Source organism: Trachemys scripta, chromosome 2, assembly GCF_013100865.1.
Source record: "Trachemys scripta elegans isolate TJP31775 chromosome 2, CAS_Tse_1.0, whole genome shotgun sequence".
In the NCBI taxonomy this organism is placed as follows: domain Eukaryota; kingdom Metazoa; phylum Chordata; order Testudines; family Emydidae; genus Trachemys; species Trachemys scripta.
The window spans coordinates 72,922,627-72,938,826 of NC_048299.1; the positions used below are offsets into that span (position 1 = coordinate 72,922,627).

At 41.9% G+C, this 16,200-nt stretch overlaps 1 protein-coding gene across 1 annotated transcript in view; it reads left to right on the forward strand.

Annotated features, from left to right (window-relative positions):
- The window catches only part of CNOT10 (CCR4-NOT transcription complex subunit 10), a gene marked incomplete in the record, with an annotated part of 58,912 nt that overhangs the window by 23,795 nt on the left and 18,917 nt on the right, over positions 1 to 16,200 (forward strand). Inside the window, 4 exon segments of the mRNA XM_034760852.1 lie at positions 636 to 838; positions 5,753 to 5,874; positions 6,833 to 7,009; positions 10,779 to 10,859. Of these exon segments, the coding sequence (XP_034616743.1) occupies positions 636 to 838; positions 5,753 to 5,874; positions 6,833 to 7,009; positions 10,779 to 10,859 (583 nt within the window).

Here is a 16,200-nt window from a genome sequence, read left to right on the forward strand (position 1 = left end):
ATCCGAAGAAGTGGGCTGTAGTCCACGAAAGCTTATGCTCTAATAAATTTGTTAGTCTCTAAGGTGCCACAAGTACTCCTGTATCTCCTAATTGTAACTCCGTCTGTTAGTTTGTGTGTGTGTTTTCCCCCCCCCCCCGACAATAAATCTTACATCAAGTCATATTTCATCTTATGTTAAATCCACTCTTTACCTATTTGACAACTAGTTCTCAGTGTGGCTTGTTAATTCTTACTTGTGTGTATTATGGTGGTATAGTCCATAATGTCAGTAAAAGGGCAGCGGCTTTTTATAATTATATTAAAATAGCAAATACTTTTTGGAACTAATTTGTTACAAATTTTACAAAAATTGAGAATAATGAAGAAGCCATGGGCATTTAGATGACTTAGGAAATATCATACAACTCCAATCTAATATACTGAGTAATCAGCATAGTTAATAAGATTAAAGCAGTCTATACTCTAATGAGTAAGGTGCATTTGTTTGTTCTGAGGTCAACTCTAAGGTGGAAGAAATTTATTTACAGAGGGAAATTAGTGAATATTTACATGATGCAGTTATTTTTCCAGGAGTGTTCTTTCATTTCTGCCCTCTTAAACTGGATACCCAATATTATCTAACTTCTCTCACAGGCAAGAAATTTTCAGGGAGACCTATGTGTACGTTGTTGACTAATAAACGGTATGAGTTGCTATACAACTGTGGAATTCAACTTTTACATATTGGGAGGCCCCTAGCTGCTTTTGAATGCTTGATAGAAGCTGTCCAAGTCTACCACTCAAACCCACGCCTCTGGTTGAGACTAGCAGAATGCTGCATTGCTGCCAACAAGGGGGTAAGTAAGTCTGCTTCAGAAGCCATCTGATCACACAACACTTGTAAAAACCAATATCCTTTTGAAAAGAAGAAATATTCTATGAGTTCTACTGTACATGTTACAGGCCTGCTTCTTCAATATTTAGTTATGTAAATAATATAATAATGTGAATTTATATCCGATTTTTTTAATCTGAAGATAGCAACCTGCTTTACAAAGATGGATAAGCAGTATCTCCATTTTATAGAAGCGGAAATTGAGGTCTGGAGGTTAACTGACTTGCCGTAAGGTAAAAAATGTCCTGGTAGCTATTTTAGAATATTAGTAAGGGATAACAGGAAAATATGTAACTGGATGTTACAACAATTCCTCACTAAAGTTATAGGCTGTGTATGAGACTAGTGAAGCATTATTTCTCCTGGCAAATTTACGTGACATTAATGCATTTAGACCATATTTAACTCATTGGAATACTTGGTAGACCTATTTAACATGCTTTGAAGCTGAGTTGTCTCCAAGTCTATGTGTGGCTTAGATTTGATTTGATTTTGTACTGACTTTATTTTTGGGCTAAAAATAAAGATAAGGAATGAATCAGCGGTAGTCTGCAGTGAGGCTTCACCTGCAAATAAGATACAATATGCTACTTCTCCATGGCGAAAACTCATACTTGCCTTGTCATGCCATCTCATTCACCCCATTATTCATGGGTGCTTAATGGGACCTAACCTTCCCATTGTACTTTCACAGTGATAGCAAAATTTTACCCCCTCTTCAGGCCATGTTGCTCCTTGACCCAGTAGAACTGGTGTAGTTGTACTGTGAAAAGGAAAATCACAGGATTTAAGTCTTGCATGGGCTGTACATCTTTCTCTGTGCTGTGGAGTTCTGCTCTGCTGGGGCTCCCAGTGCAAGGCGTTTTGGGAATGGGAAGTAGTAAGGTTAAGGTGGAACTGCTGGCCAGTTCTCTTCTGGGCGCATAAATATCCATGCAGGCCATTGCTAGCAGTTACAGCGTAACTGCTGCGGCTCTGTGGCAATGGGGTGGATTTCTTTCTCTTCTCTCCCACTCTCTTCTCCCAGTCCCAGTGGAAATTCCCCCTGCTCACATCCCACATCCATATGCCAAGATGTACGATTTGAGTGAAAGTATATTGTTACATTTGCACACACAAATGTGTTAGCTGGCTTCTTGTGACCTGTATTTATTTACTGCTGAATATGCTGGTATCTAAATCCTACAAATGTCTCATTGTATCAGTCCATCTAGTCCAATGTCCTGTCTCTGATAGTAACCAGTACTAGATGCTTTAAAATGAGGGCAAAATCCTGTAGAGAAATACTTGTCCCATAAAGGATCTTTCTAACCTGTGTCCCTTAGTGGTTGGCATTTGTCCTGGTTCTGGTTCATGAGGGTTGGTATGTATCCCTTAGGACTTGTTTTTTGTTTAATGCTGTCTAATATAAATATTTTCTCAAAGTAGCCATGGACTGCATGTGATAAGAATCTAAACAGGATATAAGCAACAAGCCACATTGTGATGTGTGTGGAATCCTGGTATATGACCTTTTCCTTTCTTTTCACACATCCAGAACTCACTGCAGGCTTTCATAGTTTCTTATCTCAATTGCTGCTCCCTTTTTCTCTCTGGCTAATCTGAAAGCTGGGCCACTCTATCCAGTCTATAGAAAAATGCATCATCTCTGCTCTTCATTCTGATCCCATCATCTTCTCTTTGAATCCCTCCACTGGAAACTCTTCTCTCCCAGTATCAAGTTGAAATTTCTTGTTCTTTTTGACTTTCAATGCCTTACACAACTTTTCCCATCCCTGTTTATCAGTCTTGTTCTCTTTATTGCATGCACTTCCGCTCATGTATTTGCTCCTACAAACACTTTCAAGTTTTCATCCATGCTGTCCTTGAACTGCTCTGTAAGGTTCTTCTACTCCAGTGGTTCTCAAAAGTTTGTACTGGTGACCCCTTTTACACAGCAAGCTTCTGAGTGTGACCCCTTTTATAAATTAAAAACACTGTGTTTATATTTAACGTTATTATAAATGCTGGAGGCAAAGCGGGGTTTGGGGGTGGAGTCTGACCACTCAGGACCCCCCATGCAATAACCTTGCGACCCCCCCCCCGAGGGCTCATGACCCCCAGTTTGAGAACCCCTGATCTACACTTTCTTCTCCTTCAAATCCGTCTCAAGACTTGCTTCTCTCATGTTGCCCATAAGAAACCAACCAGTACTTAATAGTGAGGCTTACAAATATAGAAAATGTTTACATATGTATGAAGCCTCTCTCCCACATTTCATGTTTCTGCTGTTGGATTGTAAGACTTTTGGGATTGGGACTATATTTACATCTGTCTGTAAAGCTCCTAGTCCGGTGTGGCCCTCATCCTGAAACAGGACTTGGATGTTACCATGAAAGAAATATTTAATAACAATGATGTGTCACAAGAAATTCTCAGAATCAGGGCCAGATTAAGGCAGGCCATGGGCACATGCACACCGCAGAAGGGGACATGGCTCTGCCCCTATATCATGGCCATGGTAGCAGCAGGGCCTTCTGTTCTCAGAGAGGCAGGGGTAGCAGACCTCTTCTCTTCCCCTGGAGTGCACCAGCAGCCAACAGGATGGTCTTCCCCAGCTTCCTCCAAAAGAAGCAAGGGTGGCAGCAGGAGGGCCCCCAGTTCTTTCCCCAGCACCTATAGTATTTATTTTAGCAGGTGGGCTAAGCCCACTGCATTATTCTCCTTCTGCTACACGGACCCATGTTGGGATGATGTCAAGTTTGGTGGGGGGGATGTTTGCTGAGATTGGGAATTAACACCCCATTGAGATACTGGGGCAGTTCATATCTGTTAAAGCTACTGCTTTATGCTCTCCGCAAGCTCAGGCAGATGTCATTGCGTTGGATCACGTTTTCATGCTTTTCTTCACAATTGTTGAGGGCTAGAAACATACTTTTATTTTATTATAGATGGAACTGGTAGCTGCTGCTATAATTGAGGTTTCCTGGCTCTTCTCAGTAGAAGACCTTGTTTTCAGTTGCTTATAACTTTGCCAAATTTTAACTGTGTAGGCTGAAATTGTCCATGCTGGGGTGTCTACCTCACAATGAATCTTTTTGATAGTTTCAGCAAAAATGGTTCATCTGTTTAAGGGAAAATGTCCTTTTGCCTATGTTAAAAATTCTTAAAACCATTTTGTTGAAAAGCTGTAGTGCCTGTTTGGAGCCAGGTCTTGAAATTTGGCCAAGGGAGTTGTGTTCGTGTCAGGGATGTGGCTTTTGCTTTTCCCATGGAAGTCTGTCCAAATTTGGCCAAATTATAAGACAAAAAAAATCTGCTAGCACATGCTCCATAAAAAATATGTGTTAGTGTGTGGCAGCCAAATTCTCCAAAGATCCTGTCTGCACTGAGCATACTCCAGCCTGGGATTGCAGAGGCTGAGCTGGACTTTCTCTGCTGTGGCTGCTTCTGGCTGCTGTGGCACCAGGCACTGGAATTGAGTCTTCCTGCTCTCTTGTGCTCTCAGTATTCCCTTTGCTGGTGATCAGGCAATGTGAAGCAGGAGCAGCAGCTTGACTGAAATGTAGATGGGACAAGAGCTGGAAGGGAGAAGATACTGGGACTGGCTGGGCAAGGAGACTAGGGAGAGAAGCTTGGCAAGGAAGACTGGCACTGGGAGCTGTAGATTTTAGAGGAGTCATGGGGAGAAAGATTGGACATGGAAAGAAGGAGACTAGGACTGGAACTGGGATTAGAAGCTGGGTTTGGGGAAGAAACTTGTATGAGGAGATGCGACTGACACAGGGACAGGTCGGAAGGGACACGAGTAGGAGGAGTCTGGCTTGAGGGGATCAGGAAGTGAAGGGTCTGTACCTGGAAGAGCACGCTTCTCCCCCTGAACCTGGAATTGAACCCAAGGTTGCTGAGTCTTGACGTTCCTCTGCTGTCAGCAAATACTTGTGAAACACACTGCTAAAGCATATATCACATCTTCTTGATGAGCCCTGAAAGATCAAGATGCTTTCACATGATGGAATTTCTGGGTTTTAGGTTTGTTTATTTATTTTTTTAATACTGAGGAAATTATGCATACAAAACTACATTAAAAAGTTAAGGTTGCAAAGTCAAGGACTTGATTGCCTGTGGAATCTTAATTCAGCTCCCTTGTGCACTCTTATAATAGAGTCTTTAATTACATGATTATATACTAAATTTTGCCCAGGACCCCTGCCTTATTCAGGGCACAGGATAGACCTGCTCTGGGGATAAATTAGGGTTGTGTAGTGAAAGAGACTTGTCTGTAAGACCCCACCTTCATTTGTTGCAGAAGTTGGAAAGTTTGTACTATTTGAAATACTTTGGGTCCCACCCAAAACTAAAGGCCATCCCCCTGAGTTCAGGGAGAGGAACCACTTGACCCATGCATCTATTGAATATGGGGGACAACAAATGGAAAAAAAAAGCGGGGGGGTGAGGTCAGAATATAAATATTGGTAACTTAGATTATTTAGCTCCATATTACGTGAAACTTTTTAATGTCCTAGCAATTCCAAATTTGACTATTTGTGAAAATGACTTGGTTCATTGTCCTCTTCTTTTTATAACAGAGGAAAAACTAGGTCAATAGACTACTGAACAAATTATCAGAAATAATCCCTGAAGCTTCAAGTTAGTTGTGGTATAGTAAAATTGCATTGTGAAGACAAATTAAAAATTCCTTATCAGTCATGATATTTGGATGACAGTAAAATTTTCTGGGGTATTCTACCATCTCCAGACAAATAGCAAATTAATGTGGGTTAGCTGGGTTCAGTTATGTACATGTAATGTTTGTTTCTCATAAAATTCTGTAGCTTTTATGTCAAGAAGATCACCTGTTCAGCCTCACTGATATTTTCAATCCTTCTTCCTTTAGATGTCAGAACAAGAAACTAAAGGTCTTCCAAGCAAAAAAGGAATTGTGCAATCTATAGTAGGTCAAGGCTATCACCGTAAAATAGTCCTTGCATCACAATCAATACAGAATGTTGTTTATAAGTAAGTACACAATTTTTCTATACTCTGTTACTTTCTACTCATCTCTGTAAAGGGTTTGTGGCTGTTTACCAGAAAAAAATATTCTAAACTTTCCTGTCTTTAAACGTGAGTAACTTTATTCATGTGACTATTCCCATTGATTTATATGGGACTCTACATATGGTTAAAGTTACTCATGTGTTGAAATGTTTACAGGCTTGGAGTCTTAGTGGGTGTCTAAGCCTTCTGTTGCCCATCCAACACTATTTATCTGTTTAATGAAACTCAATTTTTAGTTGGTCATTTCCTAATTTAATCTCTCTAGAATTCATATTTTCCACCTAGTTGCATGTTAAATTGTTTATAGAAAGGGAAATTATCACAAGAACTCTATTCTAGAAAGTAGCCTAGAGTAGGGATCTAATAGATAAGATGTACAAAGTTTTATGACTTGTTAGCTAAATTATCTCATCTTGTAAAAGCCGTAACACTTGAAGTGAGATTATATGTGAATTGCCTGTACTTCTCAAGTGGTAGAATTTATTGGTTTTATCTTCAGGGTTCACAACATAATGTGTGCATGTATTCTGTTATTTCTGCACATCTTGTTTTCTTGTATGTGCACTGATGCTGTGTTTAGTTCTTTATAAACTGAAGTGTACAAACAAAAAGGAAAAAGTGTCCCAGGATTTTGCATCCAAAGGATCTGATTTTACCAGCACTCTATTTAGGGAGTTCCTGTTGGAATATATGGGACTTCCATGGATGGAGCTCTAAATTAGGATATAAGCATTTTGTTGAGTGCATAAAGTGAATATTTAAATATTCAACTTATTAAAGCATAACATTAATCTTCCACTCATCCATAGGATAAAGTTGTTCTGTGTCTTTCTGAATTCACTTTTTCCAAAGCGTTATATTTTTTTAATGAAGTAGCAATAATAATTTGTAAATATACTAATAACTTCCATCTTTCAAGTGATGGGCAGTCCTCAGCTATCCCTGTTGCCAGTATGGAGTTTGCAGCGATTTGTCTAAGAAATGCCTTGCTGTTGCTGCCGGAAGATCAGCAGGAGCCAAAGCAGGAAAATGGATCTAAAACTAATAACCAGTTGGGGGGAAATGCAGAGAACAATGAAAGCAGTGAAGCATGCAGGTAAATATAATAGTAGATGTTTCAGTTATTTAAAAAACTTTTTTTCATCCACAGCATCAGAGAGAGATTTCTGTGCCTATTGTCTGTCCTGTAGTTTGACAGGCAGAAAAATAGAAAACGGAAAAGGTGATCTTAAACGCACATGCAAAGTCTCCATGCAAAGAAAACTGCTACTGGTGTAACAGAATTTAAGTACTGCTAAGCAAACCTGAGGAAAAAATAGTGATTGGACTTCTACCATCAAACACTTGTTTTCTTTCAAAACAAAACAAAAACTACCCTTCAACAATTACCGTATATACTCATTCATAAGCTGGTTTGTTTATAACCAACCCCCCCCAAGATGGAGAAGTAAAAATGGAAAATGTTTATGACCCATTCATAAGCCGACCCTATAATTCATGGGTCAGCAAACTTTGGCTCCCGGGCCATCAGGATAAGCCGCTGGTGGGCCGAGATGGTTTGTTTACCTCGAGCGTCCGCAGGCACGGAGGTAAACCTAAGTAAACAAAATGTCCCAGCATGTCAGCTGCTTACCCTGACGAGCCGGGACAGCAATTGGTGGGGAATTTTTTTTGTGGGGGAGAAACTGGGGGGTCATGGGAGTAACCCCTGTAATCACCCCCACATGACCCCACACTCTGCCCATCCCATCCCACCTTATCTGGGGAGGGCCAGGGGAGGATGTCTCTGGCCTATTTGGAGCTGCTCTGGCGGGCCAGACCGGGCAGTGCGGCTGCAGCATGTTCCAGCTGGCTGGGCCGGGCCACAGTCACAGTGTGCTCCAGTGCCCGGGCAGCGCGGCCACAGCCTGCTCTGGGGGGCAGGGCCTAGCAGCACGGCTGCAGCCTGCCAACCCTGGAGCTGCAGCTGCTTCGGAGGCTGGGGGGAGAGCAGCATGGGCAGAAGCAGAGAGATGCTGGCCCCACCTCCTCCCTTCTGGCTCTGCTGGCTGTGCTGCCTCTCCTTGCTCCCGCTGTTGGAGGGAGGGGCTGTGTCCCACCTCTCCCTGTCTATACCCGTTCATAAGCCAACCCCCTTCTGTGGCGCTTCCCTTTTTTACTAAAAACATTCGGCTTATGAACGAGTATATACGGTAAATTGATTTTTATGAATGTTTTCACTGCCTTTACTTATGTTCTACAAATGCTAAATGTGTTGACGGTGGTTTTTGTTTTCCCAGTCACCTCGGGCATGCACATACTCCTGTAATTCTCAGGACTGGTCTATGCTGAACACTCACATTGGAATAGCTACGTCTCTCGGGGGTGTGAAAATTCCACACTGGTGACAGATGTAGCTATGCTGACCTAACCCCCAGTGTAGAGAGCACTAGGTCAATGGGAGAATTTGTCAACTTAGCTACCACCTCTCAGGGAGGTGGACTAACTACAGACTAACAGTGCAGCTGTGCCACTGTAGTGCTTCAGTGTAGACACTCACTAGAGCAACTAACTACAAAACCCCTCTCGTCACTGCAGAGAATCGCCACTGACACACTGCAGCAGGGGCAGCTATGCTGCTGGAGCATTTTAAGTGTATACAAGCCCTTAGTGTCTTATGCTTCAGTTCTAAACATTTGCCCTGGCTCAGATTTGGTACATAGACATAACAGTCTTGGGTGTTTGTATGCGATATTATGCTTATTTCTGAGGTGGGGGATGGAGGTTGGATTTAGGAAGTGTGAAGGAAAGAAGCATACAGTTGGCAATTAAAAATATAAACTACAAAAAATGACACATCTACAAAAGGAATCTTAAAAACTCCATTGGTTTATAAAGTTTCTAAAAACATAACAAAGCCAGTGAATGTCGGATCCAACATGGAGACTTTGGTTTCATCCTGATTTCTCTTTACACGCTTCTCTAAACTCCCATATAAAATCAGGGGTGTTGGAGAAGAATATCTACAAAATTATGTAGAGAACTTTTCTTGGTTCATGCCTGCACTATGCCTGGTGTAATGCCGGTGAGTCCCTCACTTTCATGGACACAATCCTCGGAGAAAATGTTTAGAACACCAGCTTTGGGGGGGGAAAACAGGTAATGCTGGAGGTCTCAGTTCATTTAAGGAAAATAATAGAAAGTTGTATTTTTTGTTATACCCAAGTTCCAATATATAGTACTGAAAGTGCAGAAAAGCCATTTATCCCTTTAACAGTTAAGGAATTCAGTCTATGTGAGGTATTTAAAGGAAATTTCTTTACGTTTTATTTTTTTCTTGCGGTTAGGAATATTTTTTCCACCATCTTTCCTTAGAAATCCTCATGACCACAGTCCAAAACTTATGATTTTTCTTAGTGAATCTTTCCTAGTGTGTCCCTTTTCCTTAACAGGAGTGAGGAAGAGAAAATCTGCATTGTAGACGAGGATTTCTTACTGTCCTATGATTTCAAAAGCATATGCTTCTATAACTAACATTATCACTATACCTCCCAAGGAGCATTGTTGACTCCCAGAAGTCCAGTAACTAAGTATTCTCTTCCTAAATTCATGCTGCCAAGTTCTGAAAGGATTTTCATCCATTCCTCTCAGCTGGGTACCTTGTCTGTTTGGAGGTAGGGGGTAGGGACAATAGAAGAACCGAGATGGTGACATTCTCCTGAAAATATTGTACAGTCTGGACCTTGTAACAGATATTCCCCTGGTGAAAAGGGGGTGGTTTTTGTGTGTGTTTTCTACAACTTTAGGTACAGGGTTCCTTTAATTCTATACTTCTCTTGATGTTTGGTTTGTAGTTTGCACTGGAATAACCTCATTCATCTGTACATGTATGAGGTAGTGCATGTGGTAAGCAGAGATGAAGCAGTACTAGACTTGGGTGAAAATTTTCTCACTGTTTGTGAAGTGGGCAAAAATAAAAAAAAATCCAAACCAAAATCTTGGTCTGTCGTATCTAAATTTTGTTGCTTTTTCTGCCGAAATGCAAGTGTAGTCTTTCCCCACCTCAGAAGGAAGCTGTTTTTCTACTTACTGTAAACTGCATTTCCATGTTTGTCAGTGCAGAAAGCAGTGTTTGTTGCCAAAGATGGAAGGAAAGCTTTCAACTTTCAAAATTTTTGTTCAAGAAAAAGAAATGGTAAAAATACAAGTTTTTAGAGGGAAGTACGTCTTGAATTGTCCAAATATTTGTGTATATTTCAAGTTTCACATTAGAATTTTACTAACTGAAAAATAAGTGGATTCTTGGTGTGGTTTGTGCTATTTTTTTAAAATATATTAATATTATAAAGAATTCCTCTAATTTGACCATACATTGCTAAAAAATTCAAATTGTACTCAGCCTCTTCCTGTCCTTCCCCTAAGTTTTTAAAAGGAAGGAAGCTATCTCTAATACAAACCCAATGCAATCTGCATCTACCAGTTTTAGTTGTTTCTACTATAGAATTCTAAAAATAGCTTAAAACTGTGTAAGGTTAGTGTTGGTGTTTTTTCTTTTGCTGGTAAAAGGTTGTCACTGCCTCCCCTGCCCCCTCCCCCGAAAATTGGAATTGTTAACGATAGTGTACATGTATGAGGTAGTGTTAATGATAGTGAGGGCTGGCAATGCTTGAAATATTGCCAGCCCTCACTTTTGTTTGCCCAACCTCTTCCATTTCAACATATAGGATTCTTGCTGTCGTTTTAAAAAAAAAAAAAAAGAGAGAGAGAAAGAAAAAGGGGGAGGAGGGAGGGAGATTAGTGTCTGTGATTGTTATTGCATTTACATTCTTTTTTTGTTAAAGGCTTGAAGGTCACTGCTCGCAATTAACAGGCTGTCTTCATTTCAGCAGTAAAAGTCATGAAGGAGATAAATTCATTCCAGCTCCACCTTCTTCACCTCTGAGAAAACAGGAATTAGAAAATTTAAGGTAAGTACTTCTATTGCTTGGGAACTTGAAACCAACAAAAACAAGCAGAATGTCAGACTGTAGTTGAAAAGTGTTTTTAAAAAAAGAAAAAAGTCACATTGCACTCAAAAACTACATCACAGCTACTAGGCATGGAATGAACTATCAGCAGATTACAAGGAAATTAGATAAATATTAATCTAAGAGGAAGGTTTTACTTTCCTTCCTTAAGGCTACATTTTTAATTTTGAGTAAAACTCAATAAAGAGCAGGGTACAGGTAAAAAAACCTGTAGCTTTGAGGTTTGTACACAAGTCTAATGTTCCTTTTACTACATTTAAAAGAAAGAAAGAAAAAAAGCATGCTCACCTTACAAACTTACGAATCTGTGATTCCTGCTGCCATTAATGGAAATGATTGAGATTTCATTACGTTGCCTTTTCCTTCTAGAGCACTGGTAAGGCTAGCTTTAATGCCAGCCTGTAATTTCCCATTTTTATTCAGACAGATCGAAAATCAAAGTAATGTTAGTGCATATCCCACTTCCACGTCATAACAAAGGTGACAAGGTAGTGAACTGAGGTTTTGAACCACACGTGATAGCCACCATATCTGTTTTAAGAAACTAACATATTCCACTGAAGGATGTTAAGACAACTAAAAGCTATTAAAGTAATCTTATTGCATATAGTAGTTTTTCGTATATCAGGACTATAATCAAAACAAGTTTTCTAAAGAGTTATCTAGACTAGGATTTAAAGATGTGATTTGAACATGTTAGCTAAAACGGGCTCATACAAGGGATGCCTTTTACCATTGCTAAAGTGGTTGATTTTAAAGCTTACACCCTAGCATGTCTTCATGTTCCAGGGCTACAAGTAACTGACTAGTTTTCCATTAGCAATTCTTCAGACATATAGCGCTTGGACGTCAAGATGATAGGTGCTTATATGTTGAATGTTAAGCAAATAGTAGGTAATGGCAGCTGCTGGTGTCCGCTGGTGATTTTTTTTTTTTTTTTTTTTTATGGGTGAGTACAGAATGTGGCAAACTGGCAGATCAAACTAAGCATGATTGTTTGTCCCATGTCATGGATTCTATAATTTTATTTTACATTTTTTTTTTTTTTTTTTAAATCATGACTTCACATTTTGAGATGTATATGAGAGAGTAAGTAAGTATGCATGTTAAAGCTTTATTAGTCTAATCATATTTAGCCTTTGACTGTACATAATATGAAACTCAGTTTGAAAAAATGATCTTTGTCCCATGTTATTTTTGACCTTTAAAAAGTACAGTTTTTCACCTCAAATTCCTCAATCGCTTCACTTTAGTTCTGCACAAGTGACTGAAATCTCAGGGTATACCATTTGGGGGAAGAAACATACACCTATGATCTTATTCTAAGTGCAAAAAAAAAAAAAAATCTGATGTGCACACACTTGCTATGTGTGGCAAAACCAAGCCATTGCTGGAAACCCCAGGTACACTAGAACATGGAATTAGTTGATTAAAACATCAGGCTGGAAGGTTCCAGCAAAAAAGCCACCTCTAGCACACTGGGACCATTACATCTCCATTCCTTGGTCATCCCTGCCCATTACCTGAGAACTGGATTGGAGAAGTACCTACCAGTGAAATCTGGCTGCATTAAAAACTAAAATGCATGTGACCTTAAAATCTAATGCTTTGTTGAAGTGAATTCCTCAAGTGTATGTAGTCCTGTAGTAATTTTGCTTTCTGTCTATATACTGCTGCTCGTCCTCTAAGTGATACCATTTGGTAAAGTGGAATGTGAAAATCATCAGGTGGTGGTGGTGGTGTGTTTTGGGTTTGTGTGTGGGATTTCTTTTTTTTTTTTTTTTTTTTTTTTTTAATAGAAACTGGAAGCCCAGAATATGAGCTTAGCAACATCAGATTTTACACTTAATAGTTTTGCTTGTATTTCTTGTGCTCCCTTTTAATACAGAAGCCCTGACCTCTGGTCCATGCACAAGCGAACAGTGGTTTATACTTTATCAGTCCAGTAAAGATGTGCAAAGAAACGGTTTGATGTTTCAGCCTTCCAAAACTAGAAATCACCACTCTAGTGTGGAAGTAAATTGGACAAATTAAACAAAATATGAAATTTTGTCATGGTCAGGCAATTGATTTATAGACCAAGATTGGCCACTGACTCAAACTGAGCCTTGCATGTTGTAAAATTACAGCTAGGGGTATAGTCCATCGAACTATGGAGGCTATTAAAGACCAGGAGATCAGCAGCAGCATTGCACAGATACAATGGGTCAGATTAGTGTACTTGCAGTAGAAGCTTCAAGCGTTAGATATTCAGGGTAGAGCAGGGGAAATGTGAAGGTGTGATGGCCAGGCTTCTGTTTCCCCTTCTCCTTTTAAGAAACAAAATTAAGTGGTGGAGGAATAAACAGAAGAGGCTCAACTTCTTCATGGCCTTTCCTAATTCAAGTCTGATTGATTAAAATCAAATCTTGTGTATCTCTTTCTTTCTGATTTTTTTTTCTTATCGCTGTGTAAAGCTTCCAGTAAATAAGTTTAGAAACTTTAAATTACTCCTGGGGGAATTCTGTGCCACTGTGCAATACAGAATTTGCACAGAATTCCGTATTTCCCCTGCAGAGTTGAGGCTGCTGGCTGCCACTGGGGGCTGCTGGACTCCTCAGAGCCCAGTGAGCGGAGTGCCCAGCCCAGCAGGAATAGAGACTGCACGCTCTGGCTGCCCAGCTTAATCGTTATTCTCCTGGTGATGGGAGACGGCCTGTGAGACCCAGCTCTGGCAAAGGGTGAGGAAGGACAGGGCCGTACCACTTCACGTTCCCTGGTGGGACAATAAAGAAACTAGGGGGAGTAAAGGCTCTGGAGGGTGCAGGTGTCTAGACCGGGGAGGTACCCTGCAGATGGGCTCTGGGGGGAGAAGGGGTGCAGGTGTCTGGGTTGGGGGGGTTCCCTGTGACTGGGCTCTCGGGGGAGGGGGTGCCCCACATCTGGGCTGGGCGGTGTGGTTGCCCCACAGCTGGGGCTGGGCAGTGCCCTGCAGCTGGGCTCTGTGGGGAGGAGGTGCAGGTGTCTGGCCTCTGGCGGTACACACAGTTGGGCTCTGGGGGAAGAGAGGTGTGGGTGTCTGCTCTCTGTGGGGGAGGGGGCAGGTGTCTGGACTCTGGGGGCAATCTCCAGTACCCCCCGACTGGAACTGGGTTGTAAGGGCTTCTTTAACTCTCTATTACTGGGGAATCTTTTTTGCTGCTGTCTATATTGTTGACATACTCGTTGACAGGTATTTTGAGATAAATTACCAAAATAATTGAAACTAGAGTGATTATAGTGTGATATTTTGACAAATAAAATATTCAGAATTTTAAAATATTGTGCACAGAATTTTTAATTTTTTGGTGCACAATTCCCCCAGGATTATTAAAGCAGTTTCTTGTATAACTGGTGCTTTTGGGGACAATGATGGCAAAAGGAACAGGTGTTATTTCTAGTCTGTTCTAAAACAAAGTCTGCACGTCATCTAGAGTCAAATTCAACCCCTTACTGGAGTTTGGTGCTCTTAACTAGGAAATTAACAAAAACAAATCTCCGCTCTAGCCTTTTCTGTTCCCAAGGTGGTTCTTCAAGGAGTGTCCCTGTGCGTGCTCCACTTTAGGTGAATCTGTGCCCCTGTGCTTGTAATCAGAGGTTTCTAGTAGCAGTGCCTGGGTGGGTCGCACATGCCCTGTCCCTGTCTCACGCCACCTCTGGTGGTTACATAGTGCTGTGCGACCACACACCCTTCTCCCCCATGCCTTCTCTATCGCCCTCGGTTTGAGACGGAGCACTTAGCAGTGCCGCTGTACTTTAACTTTCTCTAGTTTTAACTTTAGAATACTAGTTACTTAATCAATAGTTTAATTACTCTTCCTTTATTTTTTCTTAAAAAACAAAACAAACAAACAAAAAAACTTAGGAATTTAAGTTTCAGTTATTATGATACCCCTTAGTGTGTAGTATAGTTACCTTCTTCACAGGAGAAACCCTACCCTGAGGGGCATGCCCGGCTCCCTGGGTTTTAAACATTACCTCACTTGCCGCTCCTCAATCCTGGTGTGTGACGGACACTCACTGTGTCTTCTGCCTCGGTGAGAGACACATACCTCAAAAGTGCTCCCACTGCCACAATTTGAAAGCATGTGCCAGGAAGGTGAGAGATGTACAGCTAAAATTTCTCATGATGGTGAAGTCTTGGTTCCCTGATCTGATCTGGGATCACGGGCCCCTCCTGGGCAGTGGTCTCCCAAGGTGGCATCTGACATAGGGTCCCCTTCACCCTCTCAAGGGAAGGAGCACCCTGCCAAGAAGATGACAAAGAAGCAGGCTCTGACCTCCCCTTCTTGGGAATCAGCCAAAAAGTTGAATTCCCTGACTTGGCAGATGCTATTGGTAAGGCTAAGATTATGTTATGGAGGTTGTGGAAGCCACGGAATCCATAACTTCTAGCGACCTCCCTGACACTGGGGACCCCGCAGCAGCCCAGCCTCTGTGGGCGGTGGGGGATCGTCCTGCAGATGCCCAGCAACTGACTGGCTCGCAGTGGCAGAGGGATCTTGGAGCTGCTCAGCAGCTGTGGGTGGGGGGTCCGCCGCAGCGCCCCAGACTCCGCCGCTGGCAGGGGCCTCCCGCTGCTTCCCTGCCACTGTGGGCAATGGGGGACCCCTCCCCCAGTTCCAGCCACACAGGGCGGTGAGGGTACCCCCTCAACCACTGGGCAATCGGGTCCCTGCAGCTCCCAGTCACTGCGGGGGGAGGAGGGAAGGCAGGGTTCTGGACTCTCCTCCCTCCCCATTCTGTGAGGGATGTTTTTATTAAAAGTCAGGGACAGGTCACGGCTTCCGTGATTTTTTTTTTGTTTGTTGCCTGTGACCTGTCCCTGACTCTTACTAAAAAATATCCCTGATAAAATCATAGCCTTACCCGTTGGTACCAACTGCACCAAGACCTTCCACCTCTGAATTAGCAGGAGCATCCCGTACCATGGGTACTGTGCGAGCAAAAGACTCTAAATGGGCTGGCTCGGAAAAAGGCATTAAAGGAAGACCTACAATCCCTCCCTCGGTACTGCTGGAGCAGCTCAAACATGCAGCACTGGCCAGCGCTACCTTCTGCCGCTATAGCGCATAACGTATGACCCCCAGCACCATCAACTGCGGCAAAGGCATCGGTACCACCAACACCTTCCTCGGTACCGATGCTCTCAATATCACAACAATTTCTTTGCCACAAAGATCTTCTTGTCTCCTCGGCACCGGAATCTCCACTCCTCAGTACCAACTTCACTCCAGCACACTCGGTACTGAGCTAACTTACC